Source organism: Sturnus vulgaris, chromosome 6, assembly GCF_052056855.1.
Source record: "Sturnus vulgaris isolate bStuVul1 chromosome 6, bStuVul1.hap1, whole genome shotgun sequence".
NCBI lineage: Eukaryota > Metazoa > Chordata > Aves > Passeriformes > Sturnidae > Sturnus > Sturnus vulgaris.
The window spans coordinates 16,117,860-16,136,075 of NC_142248.1; the positions used below are offsets into that span (position 1 = coordinate 16,117,860).

At 37.0% G+C, this 18,216-nt stretch overlaps 1 protein-coding gene across 2 annotated transcripts in view; it reads right to left on the bottom strand.

Moving 5' to 3' along the window:
- EIF2AK4 (eukaryotic translation initiation factor 2 alpha kinase 4) overlaps positions 1-18,216 on the bottom strand; it is a 37,226-nt gene that overhangs the window by 18,093 nt on the left and 917 nt on the right. For both annotated transcript variants that reach the window (XR_015804464.1, XM_014869454.2), the window contains exons 2-21: positions 17,197-17,312; positions 15,973-16,075; positions 13,222-13,395; positions 12,306-12,386; positions 11,978-12,126; positions 11,578-11,693; positions 10,793-10,950; positions 9,846-10,381; positions 9,367-9,476; positions 8,667-8,824; positions 7,902-8,314; positions 7,096-7,165; positions 5,898-5,981; positions 4,571-4,693; positions 4,021-4,125; positions 3,728-3,785; positions 2,965-3,044; positions 1,915-2,016; positions 1,287-1,337; positions 79-315 (exon numbers count right to left, since the gene is read on the bottom strand). Coding sequence is in view for 1 of the 2 variants with exons in the window: in XM_014869454.2 (XP_014724940.2) it covers positions 79-315; positions 1,287-1,337; positions 1,915-2,016; positions 2,965-3,044; positions 3,728-3,785; positions 4,021-4,125; positions 4,571-4,693; positions 5,898-5,981; positions 7,096-7,165; positions 7,902-8,314; positions 8,667-8,824; positions 9,367-9,476; positions 9,846-10,381; positions 10,793-10,950; positions 11,578-11,693; positions 11,978-12,126; positions 12,306-12,386; positions 13,222-13,395; positions 15,973-16,075; positions 17,197-17,312 (3,024 nt within the window). In the remaining variant the exon portion in view is untranslated. The remainder of the gene's footprint in view (positions 1-78; positions 316-1,286; positions 1,338-1,914; positions 2,017-2,964; positions 3,045-3,727; positions 3,786-4,020; positions 4,126-4,570; positions 4,694-5,897; positions 5,982-7,095; positions 7,166-7,901; positions 8,315-8,666; positions 8,825-9,366; positions 9,477-9,845; positions 10,382-10,792; positions 10,951-11,577; positions 11,694-11,977; positions 12,127-12,305; positions 12,387-13,221; positions 13,396-15,972; positions 16,076-17,196; positions 17,313-18,216) is intronic.

Here is an 18,216-nt window from a genome sequence, read left to right on the forward strand (position 1 = left end):
TCACCCATATAAGCGTATTTTTTAACAACTCAACACAGGGAAAAGCCAAAGCCACATATCCCCTGAACACCTACAGACCTTCAGCATATCACTGTCATAAGTATAGTCTATTGCTGGAGATATTCGCTGTGCAAATATCTGACTCATCATAGTCCGGTAGGCCTTGCCATCCACGTTTGCTAAGGTATGGTGGAGGACCTCATGGAGCTCAGACTCCTCCATTTGTGGTGGTGGAAGATGTTCACTTTTTAACAGCTCCACAGCTGTTGGTCGTGCTGCAGGATCATGGTTCAGAAGCCATGTAATAACCAATCTCTAAAAATTAAACCACAATTTTACAGATTAGAAACATATTGTAAATTAACAGTATTTGCAACAAACTTGGTAGTCATATCAATTCAATAACCAACTATGAGACTCTCCAGGGGAAAAAACCGCAGAATTTGAATCTTTTGGATGGACATTATTTGCTTACTAAATTATGACTATCTTATATTATCATCTGAAAAAGCTTACACCACACAAATGTGCCTCCTGAGATGATAAAATATGTAGTATCCCTTTCTTTTGTTGTTCCATGGTATGCTAGCTCTGTCAATGAAGTTAAGAAAAAGTAGAATTGCATGCATGAAATCAAAGATTTGAGAGGCACAAGTAGGGGGAATCTTTCTGGCATATTTCAGTGAAATGTACAAGATGGAAATGCTTTTATGGTACCAGTAACATGCAGATTACTATTTTACAAGCATAATACACTAAAAGTTAATACTAATGGTCAACAAAAGGGTTGATTAGCAGAAGGATAAAGCCACCTAGATGGTCCAGAAAAGATTACACTGCTCCTTATCACTTCATTACTCTGCCATGGAGGCCTCCAGAACGGCTCTTGGCAGCTCTGCCAAGTTTGGAGCAGCCACTTGAGCTTGCACATCTCTTTTTGTTGTGTAACACATATTTCTTTCAAAAAGTAAGTAAAAAGTTAGACAATTGAGCTGCCATTTTTTGGAGCATAAACAGCCAAAATTGTCCCTCAGAGTTTAAAAGACGCACCAGTGAACTCTAAATTTCTTCATGACTGCTCTGAGAATTTTGTGGGTAAATATATTTCCATGCCAATTTAGAGCATTCTTTTGAGATTTTATTTCATTACTTTGTTCTAATATCATGAAATAAGAACTTGGCAGAGAATACTAGATGGGGGATTAAGTGGGAAATTAAGGGGCAGAATTTATAATCAGTATTTCCTGAGAAGGAATACCTAATAGTTAAAATATCTTCAAAACTACCTGCTTTTCATGCTTGACTTCATCAAAGTCCTTAGGAAATACAATCGCAGGCTAACAAAACAAAAAACAAAATCCACATTTGAATTTTAACAGGCAGTCCAGATTGCTCAGAATAGTCTTATTTTTAAGTCCTACATATTAAACAGAGAAACTAAGCATTTTCATTGCCCATTAAAAATACACAAAAAAACCCCAAACAAACCAACCAACCCACTACGGCAAAATTTATTTGAAGAGCTAAAAGGAAAAATCATGTTTTGATGCTGTTTTGTACAATGAAAGTACAACTCATAATTACAAGCATTTACCAACTACAAATACCAACTGATTCCTGAGAAAGGCCCACCAGGCCTAAACCGAGGTATAGTGAAAAGATGATTCCTCTGACACGTACAAATTAATTTCCCAAAAAGAACACTGATAGCAATACCATTAGAATTCACAGTGCATTAAAGGAATGTCAGTCACCAGCTCCAATTGTATTCTTCAGTTTTCATGGTATGATTTACACACCTTGTTTTTAAGCACGCTCTATGGCAACATTTTTTGCTATATTTTGCTTCCTTTTGCTTCTCTTAACAAACTATTTGATGCACAGAATTAGTATGTTTCATATCTGTGTACTTACCAGCCTTAGCTGACTAAGAACAAAGATCCTTTCTGATGCAGTATTCATAGGATGGTAACACATTTCAAAGAATATTATACCTAGGCTGAACAGGTCCACTTTCTAAGGAAGAAAAAAATGAAAACTTGTATGTAGTACCTATCAATTCTCTGAAGATGAAAATAGCAGATGAAAAAAAAACCCCAAATGTTTAGGTTAAATTTCACAGTATACTAAAGCTGGAGAGAAGGCTGGGGTTTTTTTCTGTCTCTTTTTGTGTGTTTTTATTATTTTTTGTTTTTAAAGCTTTTTTGTTAGAAGACACAATCCATTAAGATTTAGTAGACTTTAAAGCCTTCTAAACCCTAAATTATGGTTGCACTTGAGTTGTGGTCAGCAGGTTAACACTGAAGTGAGGAGTGGATGTTCCTGAAGGGTCAGTACTGGGACTGGCACTGTTTGACACCTTTGTTGGTGACATGGACAGTGGGACTGAGCAGCCTCAGGAAGTTTGCTGGTGACACTGAGCTGTGTGGTGCAGTCCAACGCTGGAGGGAAGGGATGCCATCCAAAGGGATTTGACAGGCTGGAGAGGTGGGTCTGTGTGAACCTCAGGAAGATCAACAAGGCCAAGAGCAGGGTCTTGCACATGTGTTGGGGCAATCCCAAGCACAAATGCAGGCTGGGCAGAAAATGGATTGAGAGCAGCCCTGAGGAGAACCTGGAGGTGTTGGCTGACAAGACTCTCAACATGATCTATCAATGCACCCACAGTCCAGAAAGCCAAACATCCTGTGCTGCATCAAAAGCAGCGTGACCAACAGGTTGAGGGAGGTGATTCTCCCCATCTACTCCACTCTCATGATATCCCAGGCAGAAAAATTGACTTGCCCACATCCTTCTATCCTTGGTTTCCTCTTGAAGGAATGTTTAATTTCCCTGATTAGCACAGGAGTTGACCACATGCTGTTCCACACTGAATTAATCTTTGTCAAGGAGGAATGACCCAAGTCATACCTGGTACATCTTAGATTCCACGCTACCTTTTCATTAAGTCTCCTCCAATCATACCTGATTGTATGCAGACTTTGTGCTTCCTTGGACCTCTGGGCTGACATACAGTGCAGTGCCAACCATCCCTGTCAAGTTACCTATGTGGCAAAAAACAAGAGCACCAGTTTCAAGAAAGTGGGAGAGAAATGCAGCATCCATGTCAAGAAAAAACTCATTCCTGTTCTCTTCCTTCTAGGTGGGAGTGCAGTCCTTACTGAGAGAGACCCAGCTGAGAATACTTCAACAAACAGGCAGTTCTTACTCTCACATGTCAAGTATCCATGTCTATCTGTAGTAGCAAAACACATCTATTGCTTTACAGATTTGTAGTAGGTCAGAACACAAATGTTACAACTAAATTTCACTGCCATTATATTTGTCTTTAAACATACTATGTACTAAAGTTCCCTCAAAACACCATATTCTGACTCACAAAATCCAAACCAGCCAACAAAGGACACTGAAGTATTGAAACTGTCCTATATTACACAAGTGCAGATGGAACAGATATACAGGCTTTCTATGTACCTCAGCATGAGGGAAGCACTGATCTATGGCAGAAGGCTAGCAGAGGAAGCAAATTAATTCTTAGATAAGAGGCAAAGCTGCCAGATTACAACATAGCTACCCAGCCTGGTGGCTGGAGACGTCCTACCCCTAGCCTTAATAAAGAGAAGTATAATTTTCAAAGAACAAATGGAAATTCTAACAGCATATACAAGACCACAGAGTATAAATGCTTGCTTAAAATAATTTAGGACAAGTTGCAATGTAAACTAACCTGATGGATCAGACACAGCAGAACCATCTGAGTGATTTTCCTCTTGTTTAGAAACCACCTGAAATCAGCAAAACAGTCATATTGTAAATGACATGTGAAATGCTGCTGTTGGCTGCTCTTGTCACTTGGGTTGGCAGTGCATGGTTTAATTCTAGAACCTTAGAAATTTAGAAGTTTATAGCATTCCCAATATATAAACATTGTGGTCATTTAACTTATGGGGTTTTTTTAAATTTTTCAATTACATCACCAAATTCAAGGTTTTTTTCTCATTTACTTCAAGCTGTACTTACTGCATTTGCTGGATAATCTGTAGCTAAACCAAAATCACCAATTTTCACGTGATCATCTGAATCTAAAAAAATGTTCACAGGTTTCAAGTCTCTGTGGATCATTCCCTGTTACAGGAGAATAAAAAAAGACCAACAGAATATGAAACAACAAACATGATTCAGAATAGAAGTCTTTATAATAGACTGGAAAATCATATTACTTTTATTACAGTGAGAAATCTACTGCATTAAGTCACTGAAGATCAGTCTTCAAGACAGACTATAGTTTGTAGCCCAGAAGCAAGAAACAATTTTCAGTGCTACCAGATACCTAACAGAATGTCTTTAAAAGACGATCAAATTTTTATGACTAATGGGTAAAATCTGAGGTGGTTGATTATAAAATTAATGTTCATGATAAAATATAATAATCCTCAAGAACAGACTAATAATAGAAAGGGCAAAGGGGAAACTTGCTAATAAATGCCCCAAAATGAATTTAAAGAAATCCTCAGAGAAAGAAGCATAACACACATATTATGTACAGGTCATAACTATCATATTTATTAACCTTTTCATGGATGTAAGCCAACCCGTCCAAAATTTCTCGGAAAAGCCTCCAAAGCCGACTGGTATCTTCATATAACCCTTGGTCAATAGTGTCCCTTAATGTGCTCTTTTCACAATATTCCATCTTCAGTTGTGCAGACACAGGGGACAGAGGGAAGAAAGAACAGTTTTGTTAAGAAAAGAGACTATTAGAAACTTGTATCTGTACACATATTACTGCCTGGGCCCAGGAGCAAATAGTATCACCAAAAATCTCAGCTATTTGGAATTCACCTGAGAGCTGCTTTTTAGCTACAAACATGCATTCACTTCTGGGTCCTGCCTCATTTTCTGGGACAATGGCATGAACTTGCAGAGCAGCATACTCTCTAACATAAATGTTAACAACAAAGTGAAACCAACCAAGCCATAATATGTGACAAAACCAAACTACAAAGCATCTCTGGCTTTATTGCACTTGGTGTCTTAGCTGCTTTTATTATGAATATACACAGCACATACAAAAAAGCTTATTAAAATCTAATTCCATCTACTTCTAACTTCCTTCCAGACAAGCTCTTGCATTAAGTGCATTATAAAAAATTGCACATAACCACAGAATAATTAGCTATGATATATAGCTATAAATATTTTCTTGGAGAAGTGACTAACTCCTAACACAAAGGAGGTGTCAGCAGAATAGCGTGAAGCTGCAACCCTGCAGAAGTTTCATTGTGGACCTACTGTCAGAGCCATACAATGGCTTCACAGATGACTGATTTCTACTAAAATAAAGTGCATACACAATACTGTGCTTTTGAAGAGAATGAGGAAGTTTCCACATCTGTGAAAGACAACTTCCCCTCTGGAATTCAGCATGGTAGACTTCAACTCCACATTGGGAATTAACACCATAACCAAAATGAGGAACACCAGCTACAGTGCTGGGGATTGGGATGATATTATTAACAAACAAGCATAAGGCAAAAGAATGCTTTGAAAGCCAAGGACTCAAAGGTTGGCTGGTTGGGTTGTTCTATGGTTAGATCAGGAACTGCCAACTTTTACTTGTCCATGAGCAACACAAGTTATCCTATTACACACTATAAAACTTTGTTCTCTCTAGGCACAAATGTAGAGCCTTCAAAGGCATAAAAACCCATGTGCACTGAACAGTGCCTTCCAACACTCAAGCCTTCAGAAAACCAGTCTATGGCAAAAACAGCACTGAATTTACTCGTTTGCATTTTTAAAGGTCATTACTTTTCTCAATAAAACTTGCAACTAGTCTCTGCAGATTGAAATAAACAATAATACCCTTTTATATGAACACATGAGCACATTTGTACCTGAATGTACAGATAATGCACTGTGTGAACAACTGCTGTCCTGTCTTCTCCTCCACAGCCGTTCTTGCCATTGCCTTCTTCATTCTTTATCACAATAAAAGTAACAGAACAGTTAGCTACAGGAAGCTGTGCAGAATTTTTTATTATACATACTACTATTTTTTAATGGCTGGAATACATTGATGAAAACTCAGTTTCTATGGATAGGTTTAAAAAATAACAAAATAATACAATTACAATTTTGCAATACCACTGCATCTAAATAAACTAGAAAACAGGAGTGACCAACTCTCAAAGTGAAAATGAGTATCATTTTGTCATCTCATTAGACATCGAAGGAAAAAAATTCTGGAAGAACTGGATGAATCCTAAATCTCAAGCTGTATCACATTAGAAAATGAGAAAAAAGTAAGATTTGATACTAGAAGTTAGAAAGCTTGCTTGATAAATAATGCAACCCCCATCCTCAACCAACAATTTTGGTATGGTGTGTATATATATGTATTTATATATATATATATGTATGTATATGTATAATGAGAAAAGAATGCACTGCCGTATTATTAAATTATATACTGCAAACTTTTTCATGCCAATGTACATTGTAACAGAAAGAGGAAGGAGATGCAGCTTTAAATAAAAGCACGTTACAGATCACCAGGACTGGCAATGATATACTGTAGATGCTGTAGAAGTGTGTGCATTAGCTTTCTAATGATAAAGTGCTCTGACACAATCTTAAAATCAACTAAACCTTAGTCATTATATTGGCTTCCCCTGTCTTTCAGTAATGTGTATTTTGTCTGCTTTAAAAAGTGGCTATGAGCAGATATATATTGGTTAAAAGCATCTACAGGCAGAACAGAATTTCAACTTTGAGAGGTATAAGACCATGTAATCCATATGGCTAACTGTTAAATCATAAACACACTGCACTGTTAAACTAGCAATAACCCGGGTCATGACTAAAAAAACATCATATCTAGCTCAATAAACATTTTAGGAAACAGAATCCAGATTAGCTGCATCAGACTGATTTCCATGGGATGCAGCTCACAATGGCACACTTACTCTAAATGACATACAAGTTTATGGTTCTCTACTTACAGCAGAAGTGAAATAAACCTCCCCAACTGCTCTGTTTACTTGTCAAAGACTACTATAGTTTCATTTTCACTAACTTTATCTTTACACTTACTGGAGAATGACCTTTACTATTTTCATCTTCGTTATCAAAAATTATATCGCTTTCAGAATCTGTGGTTGGCCTGTTTAAAAAAAAACAGAAAGAAAGAAAATCTCAAAAGTTCTGCATACCAAGAAATATTTACTAAAGAATTTTAAATTATCTTTGGGGGGGGGGGGGGGGGGGGGGGAAATCTAAGTTTCTGCTGAAGACTTTCTATATGCTTTAAACAAAAAAGCCAAACAAAACAATATCCAGAAAAGCATCTTGCTTGCAAAGAAACACTTCCTTTGACAGCCCAGTTCTAAAAGGGAAGATATATATTTGCCATCAGCAACATTTAATTACTATATGCAATAGCAAAACAAAGTTCAGTTACTTGCTTATACAAAAAAATCACTGTGAGTGAGAGAACTGAACCATGCACAGAGGAAGGCATGGAATATACTAATAAAACAAAAAGGATAAGTTTGATACTTTTCAAGATTTGTAATATTTCTGTTATTCTTTATTAAAAAACTTTATTCTCAAGGCTGGAAAAGACAGTCAAACATAAGGTAAGCAGTTAAGCATTCTGGCAGAAATAAGCAGCTTCCAGAAGCCTACACCAAAAAATTTTCCACACAGATTGACAGTTCTTAGCTAGAAAATTTCCTCTTCCTGGCTATCTGACTGCTGGCAAATACACTGGTTTTGAACAAGGTGACAGATTAAAAATGCAGCGAACTGCTTCTGACAAAAGAAAGAATGACAAGACAAACTTGGGAAAACTAACTCTGCTCACACTCCCTGCAGTGCCAATACCGAAGCCTACTCACAAAATGGAATGTGAGAACACGCCATCACCATCATCGTCATCATCACTGGACTCCTGATCAGCTCCACTGAATTTGTTGCTGGAGGATCTTTCACATGAAGTACTCCACTCAACTGAGCTTGTCAAACACGGAGGAGGAGCATTAGTTTCCACATCACTTGTCTCCTCAGCAGAAAGGATGAAGTGACCGGCTTTGGGGGGCATTCTTCTCTCTTCAGTCGTTTCAGATGTTGACACAGTGGGAACAGGACTTTCATGTTTTTCTATCCAAGCATTATAATACCTCACAATGTTCTCATGGTTCAAGCGGGAAAGTAATGTTACTTCCCCCTTAATCCTCCGAAACTGCTTGCTGGTAGGGTTTATGCGAATACGTTTCACAGCATAATAGCAGCCATCAAGCTTATTTCTCACCTGAAAAATTCAAATTAATCTAAAGTCAAATGCTTACAAATGCCTTACCAAGCAGAGCCAGAAGAATAACTTAAAAGGAAGACTTCAACAGGAAGTCTTCCTTTCACCTGGAAAATGACTACAATTCAAATGCGAGGTTCCCATACTGACAGGCTTCTTCCCGGTCTCCCAGCAACCTCTTGCAAGAAACTTTCCAGAATATTCAACTCCAGATAAAAACCTCAACATAGGCACAACACACTAGCAGACAGTAAACAAAACCATGCAAACACTGAATATACTACTCTGCTTCAAAGAAAACAAACATATCCCCAAAAAAGTTTCCAGATAGGAAACAATTTTTACACCATACCTTGATGACTGCTCCAAAAGCCCCTTTACCAAGTAATTTTAGCTCTTCAAACTCATTGTAGTATCGTGAAAATTGTCTTTGTGTTTCTGTGAAGAACGAAGCACTGGATATCCGACTGCTGGGCACAACTGTCTCCATGCAATCTATACCTGCTGAATCTGCAATGAAAGCAAAGTTACCATCACTGGCAATATGGGGATAAGGGACTAGGGACTGTCAAATAAGGAGCAAGAAGGAGACAAAACCTAAATAACTTCAAGTGCAACTAAACCCTAAAATAATGAAGTGCTCTACTGTGTAAAGCTCTAGTGCAGGCATAAATCTTAATTCAGTTTTTAATTACTAATGTGAATTATGCTGGACAAAGGAATGATTTTAACAAGAACGTAAGAAATAAAGCAGTCTCATTGGAACACCATCTTCCAAGGACAAAGTCAAGTTTACATTTACACCATGCAGGAGGTGGATGAGTTTACCGATTTTTTTAAAGCAAGAGCTGCTTCTACAGAAGGAAAAACAGCAGTCAGTCCACCCCCTCAAGTCTTGGACAGAGAAGTTAAAGACCTCTACACTACCTTTTAAGTTAGTTAATGTAACACACTTGTGCAGTCTTGCGAAGCTGTAGCACAGCTCAGTTTTTCTTACTGCAGGCATGCAGTCCACTTACTTAGCAGAATACAGGAAGAATTAAGGTCCTTACCATCTAGATTTTCTTCAGCTACAGGTATTTTTATTCGTGGAATGTTTATAAAACTATGTTGTAGCAACTGCTGAGGAGTCCATCTTTCTTTATCTTCCAAGCAAACACACCTGTTAGCAAACCACAGAGAGATCTATTTCATGTTTGACATAAATGTTAGAAGAGTTCTTATTATATTTAAGAAATTATTACCTCTATCATTCAGATGGGAATCAGAAGTAAAGACAGACTAAATGGCTTATCCAGTGATATACAGTTGGTGGCAGAGCAGAGAAAAAGAGAGCATCAAACCTACTCTCCCAAATCCCAGATTAGCAGCCTGAGCCATGAGATCAACCTCTTCTATATAAATTACAACTAGTAACACAGGAGGACTTATCTATTCTTTAAGAAACTGTTAAAATCTTAAAAAAAACAAACACAAAACCACCAAAAAGGAAAATCAAAGACAAAAAGATACAGGAATGTGACAAACATACTTTTTTAGAAAGTCTTGAAAGTCAGCAGGTAAATTGGTAGGAACAGCAACTGGGAATTCCTTGGTTACTTGGCCCTGGCTGAGTGAAAGTAGAAGCAAGCCTAGACGCCATACATCTCCTTTTTTTCCAGGTTTGTTGGGAAGACCATCCTCACTAAAACGAACTTTGGTTTGCTCAAAAACGTCAGCTTTGCAGATGTCAGCTAAGCGCTTGGAAATGCTGTAGTCTGTGACCTTGATGTTTCCTTCAGCATCCACCAGGACACTGGAAGCACAAAGGACCTTGTGCACTACTGAATTATTGTGCAAGTAGTCGAGAGCTGACAAGATCTGGATCACATAATGGCGTAGCTGCTCAACTGGAACTGGAGTCTCTTTGTGTAAATATGTAGAAAGGCTGCAACCACTTATGTGCTCCACTAAAATATCCACCACAATTGAGTCGTCCCGTTCTTTGAGGTTCATGCATTTATAATGAACTATGTTTGGGTGACTTAGCTTCATCAGTGAGCTGAACTCTGTTTCTGCTCCCTGAAGCTGGTAGAGAAACAACATAACATGCATTTTGATGTATCTTGGAACACACTACTAATAAAATATCCAACGCAAACAAAATACTTATAAAGCATATGACTTCCTCATACTTTTCTAAAAAGGAAGTATTGTGCACTGGAGAAAGCATAGCTTTGATTTCTAACAGGTAAGCTTGATTCCCTCCTTCTTCAGACTTTCAGTATTTTATTATTTTGCAAACACACTGTCTTGCATACTATTGCAAAGGAACTCCTGAAAACCCCAATACGCTCATCTTTCACACACATACTCTAAATTATTAGCATTTTCAAGTTCATTACCACCCTCTCAAGTTAAATACAAACTAGCAGCCTAAAGAATAGCACTGAACCTCATCTAATCTTTATTAAGCCACATGCAAAATATAAGCATTACCTGTTTTTTAGACTTCTCAATCTTTTCTATTTCATGAGTTGTAAGAAACTTCCCCATCTTTTTTTGCCAGTGCAGAACCCACTCATATATTAGAACAAAGTCCCCACTGTGGATTTCCAAGGCATTGTAGACAGATTTACCAAGCTGTTCATCCTTGCCTATACACAAAGAGAGAGAAGAGGAACGTGGCTTCTTTTGTTTCTAAGGATTTGACAAAAGCTCCTGCAAATGCTAAACAAATATCAGCAAGCCTGTTTCCTAAAGTCAGAAACATAAACCTACTTACAACTAGACAAGATATGTATCTATTTGGTATGTATGGAAAATATCAGGCTTGATGAGACTGAATGCTATATAACTCAAATGAATGAAATTGCATATTGACAAAAAACTGCTGCACATTTTCAAGAATTTCAAGTTTTAACAAATTAACAACTTTCCTCCTTAGCAAATGCCAAGCTCTACACATAGGAAAATTTTATTATTTTGCAGTTTGAGGATGATCAATTTGTTACTTTCTCAAGAGACTTTCAGGCTGTTCATCTATCCACTGAGGAAGCGAAATGTTGAAAACAAACAATGAAAACATCTGATGTGTCCATGTGGGCACTCCATGGAGGTCTTGCACTCAAAAGTTTCCTGCCATGTCCTGCATTAATATTTTTGCTAAACCTGCTGCCTTTAGTTAGTATGCATTTCCATCCCTGTGCTTATCAGTGGTTTGATGTGTTACTGAAAGCATCCCAAACCCCAGCATTTCAAGTTGCAATTGCAATTTTGCTTACCTAGACATTTTCCTTTATGGACAGTAAGCTGTCCAGCACCACTTGTGCTGAAGTTCAGAACTTCATGATTTCCAGGGGACTCTTCATTATTACTAACAGAAAGTTGGCGTTCTCGTCTGCAATGTGAAGAGAACATTTTTCTTCAACTCAGAAAGACAGTATGTTTAAAATCAGGAGTTGAATACAAACCTTAAAAATTGAAAAGTTCCCAAGTTATCCACAGCACACGGCTTAGTTAAACAATGACAAATGAAGGTAAGGGGGAAGGTGGCAGGGAAGAGACCAAAATGAACAGGTCAACAACATGGGACACTATTCCCTTGCCTGTAATCTAATGTCTGCAACAAAATAAATAAATAAATAAATAAATCTAAAATAATCCACGTGCAAAGTGACATACTTTGAACGCCCAGCTGAATTAGGTCGGTGTTTATTATTCACTCCATATTCCAAACAGCTCCCATTTACGCGGGAAGCAGCTCCATGTCCTGCAGCATCTCTCCTGTGAGAATCTTCCTGATTTGTCAGAGCAGCTATTTCCAAACGTTCCTATAAATCAAGAAAAACACCAAGTACGTAGAGAAGCCACTCCTATTATCAAAATATGCAAGTAGTTCTATGAAGTCATGCAGATCATAGAAGAAATGTGTTTTCATAATAAGTACTGTTACAGTACTGGGAAGAACTTGCTGCAAACTATTTTTTGCACACCTGCTTAGAAAGAATACCTGTTTGGCAATCTCTTTCTTTTTTCTTTCTTCCCTTTTTTCTTCCTCCCTTCTCTGAATCTCGTTAAGGATTTCACGTTGCTGAAATAAATTTCAGTTGTTAGAGATGCAACAGTACATGCAAAGTAACTGCTACAATCTTACCCTGATTTAAAAGTAATAAAGCTATGATGCTGATTTTTTGGAAGTGTTGAAGGAGGACTTAAAGCACGTTACAAAAATAAAAAAAACAGAAGTCAAATTAGCTCTCCTGAGGAAGTTCACAGATCAATTATATGATATAGGAGAATGGAATTGTAAATTACTTCTACTGCTAGACCCAACAATAAAGTTTCACATACAAAAAAAATATAGGGAGATAAATCCAAACGATCTTTTAAAAACCAAAGCTATTCTATCTGTATTCCCCACAGAGTGGAGACTTCAGACTACTAGCCCCTGTGAGACTTGGATTAATCCTCTCATTTCTAGTGAAGGATGTTGATGGTCTGAAATCTCTTTAGATTACATTTGTTGCTCTCTAGAGATGCCTGTCGCAGTGAATGTTCCATTCCACCCTAAGAGTGAAAGCAGGTATGATTACCTGTCTGCCTGGCTAACACTTCCTAGTTTAAGATGGAATGCACTTAATATGTACATTTGCTTATATTTTTTATAAGATCCTCTTGAGAAATTATTTTTATAGGATCAGGAATCAACAGTTAGGTTTGTTTCAGGCATAACTATTTCCCCGGGTTAAAACCACATCATTAAAATATTACAATTACAGCAGCAGATAGTTCATATTATACATATTGATCAACTCATACTGGCAGGTTAATAATACACTAAAACTCACCATTATGCAGAGTGATTTTAAAATCATGATTACATCATTTTAAGAATACATGGTTATTCATACTTCGATTTCTCTTACCTCCTGCTCCTCTCTTCTCTTAACTTCTTGTGCCCTACGCAATTCCTCCTGAGCCAATCTTTCCCGTTCTTTCTGATGATTTTTTAGCATTTCTTCATGAAAAGACTTAGAAGGTGGTTTATTATACTCACTGAGAAATGACTGTACATAGTCAGCGAGTTCAAATATCATCACCTGAAAGAAAATCAGTATGAATGACATGCAGAGTCAAATGATAGCCAGATGATACCCACCCCAAAAAGCAACACAGCAGAAGCATGACTGTCAATTTTGTTATTTATCAGGAAGAATTTATCATACTTCACTATTTTCTGTCAGAACTATTTACTAATATACTGTAACAGGAAAAATCCCTTACCACAGTAGGAAAGATGGCAAAATCACTGAAAGATAGACAACCTAAGACATCTTATTTTTCTAACAGAAAAGTGAAATTTAAAGAATAATTTTCTCATCTTCATTTAGACATAACATTTCTACTCCCAAAGATATGGGTTTATGACATATGAGCTATAACAGAACAAATCCTTTGCATTTATCTGTTACTGCACTTACTGCTATGAAATAGTTATTATTTTCACTGCTATCCACAAATCCAACCCTTCCTCTGCAAAGTAGTCTCCAAGTTAGAACTGCAAAGTCACATAAGGCATTCCATATTCATATAACCACAACTACTAAAATATGAACTACACTGAAAACTCTGCTCAGCTGAATTCTGCTACATGGTTTGCCAGGCTGGAATCAATTTTCAGTTACTGTTTACTTGACCTGTGTACGTATTGATGATCTATTGACCTGTCAGGGCTTAAGCTTTCAGCAGTCTAGTAGCATCCCCTTATTAATTCATGCAATCCACAGTGCTAAGAGACCATTTTATCTCTAAAAGGAAAGAACAGAACAGGACAAAGGTGCAGTCAGCAGCACCACTGAGCAGGATTTGCATGTGTAGGTAGGAGATCAGCAAAATTAAATTGTACCATCTGCCTGTAACAAGGTGATATTTAGAAGATTCTCAAACACTGAATCCCCTGCTTGAGAGTAGGAATGAAGCCAGGAGGCAATTCAAAATGGAAAGAACAGCACAATATGCATAAATCTGACATGTGCAACTAAAATATCTTTCCCAGGTTACTATTCAGAAGGCAAGGCAATCATTGCATGTACATATATGTATTAAAAAGACTATCAAAAACCAAGAGAGAGTTCAATAATTAAAAACATCCCAACAGTTTGCTGTTCAGTTTGAACAGATTTGTCAAACTTTCTATATCACAGAATACAATTTAATAAAGAACACCTATAAAGGCAGAGACAAAAGTTATCTCCCTTTTGCTGCAGATAAAGTAATTCAGGATAGCATTGCATATGACATTCATACAATGTATTTATGTGCCATCCATGTAACTCACAAGCACATCTACACATTGCTGGAGCAAGCATGACTTTGGCAAATCAACATTAGGAAAATGTATGACATATTTTTATGTTCTTTCAATGAGATCAGAAATCAAACTGGGGCTTGAAAGCCCTACAGGCTAATAATTCTTGTGGTCAGTTGTGAGCAGACCAAATAGATATTGTATGGTTTTGTGGTTACTTAGAGAATTTAACCCTTGTACTTCCTATGAATTGTCCATAGCACTGTCATTAGAAAAAAACAAACAGCAAACAACAAACCCCACTCCTAAATTCCAAAATGCATTATTAAACTGCTAATTTCCAAAGATACTGAAAAAATTGTGGAAAATCTTTTTTATCAAACAGAATGTATCTGGCTAAAACAATTATTTTGAAAGTATCTGCAGAAAAATTGGCAGTCATAATACAAGTATGGTATTCAAATGGAAAAAAGCTTGATGTGGCAGGAATGAATGTCAGATAGCTCTTGCTAAATGTGTAAGGTTGACAGGCTTGGGAAACTGAAAGCAAAATATTATCCCACTTCAGCCTATTATAAGGTCCCCAGCTGTGTAATTCTCACTTTTAAAAAGACAAATGGAGCTATTCAAATGTGTTCACCTGCAGTATTTCCAAGCAGAAGTAAGACACATGCCAAAACCCCAAGATTTCTTTCTTTGTAATTCTTTGAATCATTTCAGTCCTCAACAACAGCAGAAAAGTATCATAAATACTAAACATACCCAAGGATGTATAAAATCCCTTTAAACAGATAAAAGGTCTAAGCTTCCCATGTTCCTCCATCTTTCCCTTTTTACCCAGTTCCAGGGAAACTCAAGTATCACTACTCCTAAACAGAAAAAACAAGAAGGCACAGTGGCATGGAGTGACTGTGCTATGAAGTGTTAAGCTGCTCTTGGAACAGAGGTCTCTTGCCCTTCAGTTCAGCATTAAGTGAACAAGATCACATGGAAAAAGTCCCCAGGTAACCACTGTTTGCTTAAACAGATATGGCCTCTCACGACATTCAGATCAACCTGAAAAGTGTACAAAGCTCTCAGTTTTACAGTTAGCACTGCTTTCTATACTGCCAAATAACTCAGAACCTTTAAACCTAATAATGTGAATCTTTAAACAGGAATAAAGCTCACAGCATGCACTGGATTTTGAGAGCATCAACTGTCTGAACTTCCATTAATTAGAAAAATCCCTAAGAAAAACAGTCCTTCCTTCCTTAAAAGCAATGCAACTTACACTTCCAAAGTGGATGTATTCCATTATATTATACAATACACCTTTAGAACTATCTGGGTCCAGAGTATATTTCTTACTGAAGTGAAAAGCTCTTACCTCTCCACAGCGCTGTTTTGCCAGTTCAGTTAGTCTAAATTTTAGTTCATTTATTTTCTCATTTGACAGGCCTTTTGAATTTTTTAGTTGTATTTCAGGAACTCTGAGGGACAGCAACAAAACATTAAAAAGTCCTCATTAGAAAAACTGAGTGTAAAAAGCAACCGATTGTTGATAAAAACAGAGTGAGGGAAAAGTCACTTGGCAATTAGTCAATGCTCAAGTAAGCAGTATATAAATATTACATATACAAGACAAGGTCAGAAATACTGTATTATATTCCCTACCAGCAAATTTTCTAGTTGCAATTACCTGTTGGTAACATTTAACAGTAGAACTGCCAAAGAACCATGAAGACTCTAATAATTCAGCTCTTAACCACTAACTTACTGAACAAGCCATTTAAAACATTATTGACATAATATTTAAAATTTATTTATCACCACTACACAAATGGCATAAACCCCAAGAAACAAATACAATGAATAAGTATCAGCTAGATTTAAAAAATATTTTAAATAAACAAGCAAAACGCCTGGATATGTGCTATTTTAAACTACAGCAAAAAATAAGAGAGTAGCTGTTACATCCTTATTATAGGTATAACTGAACTATCACTTAGTAAGGAATAGCATTTCCCTTCTACAGCACTAATGCCACAACATAAATGGATGGTCTGAAGGGAGTTATGTTTTGGACTATCAGTGGCATAAGGACTGAACAAAATAGGGCACAGAGCAACACTTAACCCAGAAATCACCTGCCAACATAAAATGCTGGGCTAGGCTGGTCACCTGCAACTCCTTCTACACTCTCTATGGAGAACTCTTCCAAAAGCTAATCCAACAGAAAACAGAACAATAGATGGCTTTAAATAAAAAGGAGATTCAGTCTGTCTCAGGTGAAAGAGTCAGGAGTGCAAGAAGTTTAACTAGGGCACTAAGACAGTGGCAGGTACACCTGTGTTTATGTACCTCCAAACTACAAACTGGGGCTGCAGTTTTGCACTGACAAACTCATCCCTATCATTCTCTATTGAACAAAAGACTAAACCCAATTCAGGTGCCAAAGTTTAGAGTTGCATATTACAAAATACCCCAGGCTTAATAAATACTGACATGCAGAAAGCAAGACTAAGAGTGATGAACAAAACCACATGTCTTTTCAAGTTACACTTTACTAAGGAAAGCAGAGAAAAAAGGTTATATTTTAATTTTCACTTACGTATCAGGGTAAGTGTGTGAACACTTGACCCACAGGTCAACTTTGGCATATACTTCATTAGCACCAGTCAATCCCTGAGGACGCAGAACTAAATTAATTTCAGGCGGTTGTTGTACCTAAAATGAAATCCAAAACATCTGATTGAAAACGGTTGTTTGGTTTTGCTTTAATGAAAACACAACTCTCAATCTATATTATAGCAGAATACATCTTAGTCCAACCAAACCACGAAAAAGAAACATTAATGTGTCGACATTGCTCAATAGGAGTGAACTGGTCCACTGATTATCATGGATTATCCAGTATTATTTTTACAACTTCCTCAGATACGTGTAGTTACAGTCATTAGAAAGATGATTCAGACTGAGCAAAAATGAGTTTCTATAATAAAACTTTCGTATTCTGCTTACTGTGAGATAACAGTAGAAAAAAATTAAATAAACTTAACACGGGTTATTTATAGCACAAATTGAAGCATTCGTTTAAACCCAGTATTTTCTGTGTTTAGATTACTAGGCCAGGCATTATTTTATTTTCTGACATGGTAACAGACCATAACGTCACATTGCTATACAACTTACATGGCAAAACAAATGGACAGTATTTTATTTGTAGTTGTATTTCGTGTTTTGCCATAAACCAGAATTTTAACAAGCATTGCCTTCCCCATCCCCACTCTGTTCAAATCACCTACTCAAAATCAGAATAAAGTAAAATATGCCCATATAAGCATTCCCAACTTTTTCTTTTCAATTAGGTTTAAAAACAGACAACAACAAAACAACCCAGCCCATAGTAACATGAAAAACGGAGGGAAGTAAGACCACGTGGAATAATAAATACAGAAACAGATGGTAACTATCCCCTTTGCTTTTCTAGCAAGGAGGAGAAGACGTCAAGTGAAGAGGATGTCAGGTATAATCTTCAAACAGAGTGAACACTTCTGGAAACCCAACAAATTACTCAGAGTGTTCTTGATGCCTTGTTACCAAACTTCATAAAAAGAGAAAAAAAGTCTTA